The 6,214-nt window shown below is 37.5% G+C and overlaps 2 protein-coding genes across 2 annotated transcripts in view; both read right to left on the bottom strand.

Annotated features, from left to right (window-relative positions):
- LOC107723979 (M-phase phosphoprotein 6-like) overlaps positions 1-1,144 on the bottom strand; it is a 5,741-nt gene extending 4,597 nt beyond the window's left edge. Inside the window, exons 1-2 of the mRNA XM_016532716.1 lie at positions 963-1,144; positions 594-706 (exon numbers count right to left, since the gene is read on the bottom strand). Coding sequence (XP_016388202.1) covers positions 594-706; positions 963-1,013 — 164 coding nt within the window. The 5' untranslated portion in view covers positions 1,014-1,144. The remainder of the gene's footprint in view (positions 1-593; positions 707-962) is intronic.
- A 2,514-nt stretch (positions 1,145-3,658) lies between these two features.
- Positions 3,659-5,839, bottom strand: LOC107723948 (sorting nexin-20-like). Its single transcript, XM_016532678.1, has 4 exons — positions 5,769-5,839; positions 4,983-5,071; positions 4,856-4,884; positions 3,659-4,706 (listed from the first exon to the last, which is right to left on the bottom strand). Exons 1-4 carry the CDS (start codon positions 5,837-5,839, stop codon positions 4,038-4,040), a joined length of 858 nt encoding a protein of 285 aa, XP_016388164.1. The 3' UTR covers positions 3,659-4,037.
- Between the last annotated feature and the right edge of the window lie 375 nt (positions 5,840-6,214).

Raw genomic sequence — 6,214 nt, 5'->3', positions numbered from 1 at the left:
CACACACACACCTTGCTACGTGTACTGCGTTAGGCTAAACGAGTCATTTGCACTTATATATTGTTGCTCTTTTGTTAGTTTTGACTGCTTTTATTGTCCTCATTTGTAAGTCGCTTTGGATAAAAGCGTCTGCTAAATGACTAAATAAAATAAATAAAAATAAATAAATTATGAGAAAGCCAAAATTATGACAAAGTAGAAATTGTCAATTATTTCGACATTTTAGTCAACTTCGATTTTTTTTTACATCATAATAAGTATAACTTAGTCATAGTTTTGACTCTCATAAACATGCATCTTATAATTTCAATATTTATTATGTCATAATTTTCTCTGCCAATTTCGACTTACGTCATTATCACATCTGTTTGTCATAGTTTCGACCTTTTATCTCATAAAAATGAGAAATGTCAATTACGACCATTTTTATGGTCATAGTTTACCAAATAAAGTTTTTTGGGTTTTTTTTCCTTTTGTGGCGGAAATGGGCTTCCATAGATATTCGTTACGTCACACAATGCCATTAAGACATTATGTGTCCAAATATAGTTTTCTGAGGACAGGATATCAGTGAGATGTCAGTCAGGTCTCACTCTTTGGCCTTGAGCTCAGGAAGGTCCAGGAACCAGTGTTCATCACTGATGATCCTCTTCTCCTCCTCATCCAGCTGCTTCTTCAGCTCTGCGTCCAACCCTCTCTGCATGAACTACACACACACACACACACACACACACACACAGAGAGAGAGAAAGAAAGCGGGCATCAGACACATGCTCGCCTGAAATACAACACACTGCATTCAGCAAAAGCATGACACTCACAGCAGCACGCAACTCAAACATCAAGATGTTTTTTTTTTTTAAGTTTTAGTCTAAAGTCCTCCACTAAATGATTTCCCTGTTCGGAATGCATTCCACGCGGATCCGAGCTGATGCTGATGTCTGCGAGTCACAGCTTCTTACCTTCATCCGCAGGAGATTTTTGGACAGTTTCGCTGCACCGTCCTTCGCCATTGTAGACAAGAGCTAAACTACGCGTGTTAATGTGAATGAACTGATATAAAGAGCTCTTCTTTCAGTTATATGGGCTGCATGTAGCACAAGAAGCTAAAATAAATACTTGTCCGCGTGTAGTCTGCGCACGCGCTGTCGCAACATGTGCAAGGCTCGAATAGTCGCACAACAAAAATCGACCAGTTTCATCTTTTATGTTACAAATTCAGTAATATAATACTGTATTTATTTAATAACAGTTTAATAATGTATTATACTTCAATATAGTATTATTTACTATTTATTTATTTTGTATTTTTTTATATTTATTTTTACATTTATTGATTACTCACGTCTGATGAGCTACATTAACCCTCTATGGTTCAGTGATGCGATAGGGGGCAACTCTATGGGGGCAACACACGATTTTATTTCTCGAAGTGCATCGCTAAACATATTCCTGTATTTCACCACAGTAACGATTAAGTTCTGCAGTTTTGGTAAATTAAATAGATGTTGTTTTCAAATCGCCTCAGTTACGCAGTTAAATGCATAGCCTATTGCAGGTCGAAAACAATGGAATTATAATGTATTTTCTTACTGGGGATTTTAGTGGCATGAGTTATATTATTTTAGTTATTATATTTGTTTTTATATTAATAATTCTAACATAATTATTGCTTTCATTCAAATATTCAAATATCAATATACTGGTATAATCGATGCATAGTTTTTTTCCCCTTCTCATTACCACTTCTACCACAGTGGTGTTTATTTGTTTGTTTATTTATCAAACAAAAAGTACTATGGTTTCCATCATGTTTTTGGTCATGTACCATAGTAATACCATAGTACCTTTAAGTACAATGTAAACAGTGTGGGGTGAAATGCATTGCGAAGTAATTAATTGTAACTTTCCCTTGAAAAAAGTAAAGTAAGGGATTACTCTTAATTGTTTTGTAATTTCTAAAAAAAGTTACTTCTGATGTAATTGCAATAAATACTGTATAAACTATAAAACAATTCTATATAAAACAATAGTGGATTTAACATCAAAATTTAACATCTAAGGTAAAAAAAAAATTTTTTTTTTTAAGTAAACTTCTCCCTTTCAATACTTTGGTCGCATCAAGAATAATTTATGCAATTTGCATAAATAAAAAGTATTGTAATGCAATACTTGTTAGAGAAAGTAATTAGTACAGTGATCTAATTACATTGTTGAATGTAATTAGTAGCTAGTAATTCATTACTTTTTTTAGAGTAACTTACCCAAAACTGAATGTAAATACCTTGGTACATAAATGTGGTATTTATATTGAATATATCCAAGGCCCATAAATATTCAGTTTTTTAAAGGAAACCTCTATCACTGGCGGAGACGAGGAAAAGTAGGCCAGCGGGCCCCAGTGTGTCTGATTAAGTGCGCTTGGATAAAACGGACCACTGGCCTGTCATGGGGAAGAAAGGGAGATGCAAGGATCCCAGCTGTAAAGGGATCATCCTAATCAAGTGCAGCAAGTGTGACTTACACCTGTGCATCACATCAGAAAGAACCTGCTTCCTGGAGTTTCATAAGATCATGTTGGAGTTGGACAGACACACAGGCAGAAATGTTTGTTGTTTGTTGTTCTGGCACAGTATGAAATATTTCATACAAGTAATTAAGTTGTAATTCTAATTTTATCACAAAATGAAAAAAAGTTTGGACATCTGTGTTTTTGTTTGAAGTTTTGTTTAAACTCCTCTCACAGTTCTTTGACTATTATGTATGTGTATGGTACCATACAGTAATAGACAAGGCAGTCATTGTGCCCAAGCATAGTATGTCATGATTTAATGAAAGACTGTTTTGGAGATTTAAAACATAAATAAATAACGTATTGACACAAAAATATATTCATATATTGATATTGATGGACAAACCATTATTTGGGGGCTCGTCCGGGATTTGAACACCAGGATTTCTCAATCCCAAAGCGGGAATCATACCAATCCACTCAGTGTGAGTTTGTAGGATGCTATGTTTTGCAAAAGTGTAAATATATCAATTACAATAACAAAATAATTTATTTAGAAGAGCATCAGGGAATTACGTTTTTAAGAATTCTGAGAAGCTCTGTGGTTCAAAGTTTCCATATAAGAGCATTTGGTGTGAAAACTGCTAAGTCTGCTTGAAACTTTGTTATTTTATTTATGTATTATTATATTATTTATTGATATTATTATTTTAATAATATAATTTTTTATATTTTTCGTTTTCATTTTAGTCTGAGTAATTGTATGTGCTTTTGTCTTTTTCATTCTTTTTTTTATATTTCTATTTAGCTTCAATTTATCTTTATTTCAATTTAGTTTTATTGATCATAGTAGCCTACTTCAACTTTTATTTTATTTCAGTTTATTTCTCATTTTCATTAGTTTTTTTAAGTTTAAGGTTTTTGTAGAATATAATTTATTTTAATTCAGCTTTGATCATATTTCAAAATGTATCATATTTCAGTTAACAAAAACTAATTTTAATATTTTTAGATTTAGTTAACAATAACAACACACTGGCTTAAAAGTGCTCACAATCAGTGAAAGCAATCCAGAATAACTTGCCAGAGTGACATTTAATTTCACTGTTGCACAATTATCCAAGATGAATGGAAAAGATTTGCAGCATAAATAAAATATGAGATAAAAGAAATATGGCTCATAAAAATATAAATACAGAACAAGTCAGAACACTTGCCCAAGCCAAAGGAGACTATCCTCATGCCTACAGTGTTTGGGTACTGATATGTGGATGGGACATGCTATGCGGTTGTTCTGGGTGATTGGGTGGTTTCTTTCTGGTTCAAGTCAAAAGAGCCCTCACCAACTCTCTATCAAATTCTGATTTCTTCAATGTAAATCTGTGGGGATTTTCATTTGTTTGCATTTTCTTTCAGGTGAGAATCATTAGTCCGATCACACAGAACAACTGAAGTTTGAAATTTTGGATTAGGGGTTTGATCAAATAATGATTATAGTTAACAACTAAATAGCAGTTGTTTCTGATTATACAAACTCTTGCACCACCAGTTCTTTAAGAGACATCTCTGACACCTGCCCATTTGGCGAGTCTTGCATTCTGGTCAGCTCATCCTGTAACTGCGCCACAGGCAGCCCAAGACTGTAACCCAAATCAACAAGAGCCTCCAGCAGGGGCCCTTGATACTGCCGGAGCTCGTAGCGTCTCACTGTGGGCAGAGCTCTTCTGCCAGTTTGAAATGCTGCGTCAAAGTCTTCTAGATCCCTTTGGCACACCAGTATGGCACACAGGGTTGGTACCACCAAAGTAGGGTTGTGAGAAGACAGTTTTTCCTGAAGTACCAACACCTTCTGGAGGCCCTCAAGGGCCCGGGAAAAGCGGCCCCCACGCAGGAGGTCATATGCAGCCTTTAATTCCTTATGAGTGAAGAACGCTAGGAACGCTTGTGATTTTCGGACAAAACGGAGGGAGTAGAGCTGAGTAAGATAGTCTCTGAGGGCTACGCGTCGCTCGCCGATGTTCTCCTCTGAGAAGTTGCCCCTCATTTTCTTCCTGGGCATCACAATGTCCTCCATTTCCTCGCTGAAGTCCAGCAGGAGCTCCTGATGAAGGTGGAGGAAGTCTGAGTAGCGTCGCTCGATAGCTACACGCTCACAGTCGTAACTACCTGAGCGGATCACCACAATCTGGTATACCTGAAGGACAGAAATGAGCTGTGAAGACTAATGTGAAGGAGACAAGAAGCATTGCAGGATGTGTCATGTCTGGTAAAGACATAGACAGCTAACAGTTTTTGATGCCCAAAAGATTGACAGAATTGACATCCTAAAGCAGGGGTACCCACCCAGTCCTGTTCCTGGAGATCTGCCTCCTGCAAAGTTCAGCTCCAATCCTGATCAAACACACCTGAGCTAATTAAGAACTGCAGCACCTGATAATTACAGACAGGTTTGTTGGATCAGGGTTGGAACTGAACTCTGCAGGTAGGTCGATCTGCAGGAACGGGATTGGGTAGCCCTGTTCTAAAGCAATGTTGTGATACTCGAAATTGGACTCGATTCTGAGTCCAGGACCAAGATTTTCATGGTTTTGGTCTTGTTGTGGAGCATTTGGACTTTGCCTTTGACTCGAAACAAGTCAAGACAGAGTCTGTTCTTGAGTACTACAACACTGTGAATATGTTTTGTGGTCTGTGCAGTTCTGGACAAGAGCTACAGAGATTCATGTGACATTGAAGCAAAACCAGGCTCCGTTCACCCCCAATACAGCATATTTACATTCATTTAGACTCTCTTCTGGTTTGAGTCTTGACTAAGACTCAACCTACTCAGGTCTCGGCCTGGACTCAGACTCGAAAGAAATGGGGTTGGTTGCATAAAACACTTAGACTAGTCTTACAAGTTAGTCATCTTTTTATTTTTTTATGTAAGACTGGTCATAATTTTTTTTAAGTCAGTTATATAAAAACGTAGATTATTCTGTTTTGAAACCAAAAACTAAGATTGATTACCCCTTGGCTTACTGCTAGTAGACTAGTTCTAAGACACCATCTTAACATAAAGGGTGTGTTCACACTTGTAGTTCGGTCCATTTGGTCCGGACCAAAAAGGAAAATGATACATTTGGTCCTGGTCCGCTTAGTGTTCACATTGACATTTTTGACAGCGAACCTAAAGACAGCGAATCTAAAGGCATAGTGATACGTTCACAACCTGATTGGTCGACTTTAATGACGTATATATCGTGACGGAACTCACCGAACACCCCAAAGAAAAGTTGCGTTAGACTTACAGCGGTGCTTGCGGATGTATGATATCAAAGCACCCATTATCCGATCTGTCCGCTCAGCTCCACTTTAAGTCGAACACACCTAATGCCGTCTCCTGGACTAAGCGCGCTCATTCTTGCATGTACATTTTATTTTCACCACCTGCAAACTCACAAGGAGCTCATAAAAGGCACTTTACCTCATCGTTGCTCCACGTTTGCCCTCTGCTCATTTTGTTTTGGTTACACCGCGTCGTCAAATCATGTCACATAGCGTCACATCTTGTCATCACTTCCTGTTTTTGGTTCGTTTAGAAGTATTTGGTCCGTGTTACGTTCATATATTATTCGAACCACACCAGAGTTCGTTTGGAAGCGGACCGAGACCCATCTTTTCAGCGGTCTCGGTCCGCTTGTTTGGTGCGCACCAGGGTTC

This window comes from Sinocyclocheilus rhinocerous, unplaced genomic scaffold (genome assembly GCF_001515625.1).
Source record: "Sinocyclocheilus rhinocerous isolate Xijiao unplaced genomic scaffold, SAMN03320098_v1.1 scaffold63, whole genome shotgun sequence".
Taxonomy (NCBI): Eukaryota; Metazoa; Chordata; class Actinopteri; order Cypriniformes; family Cyprinidae; genus Sinocyclocheilus; species Sinocyclocheilus rhinocerous.
This window is presented reverse-complemented; position numbering and strand designations above follow the sequence as displayed.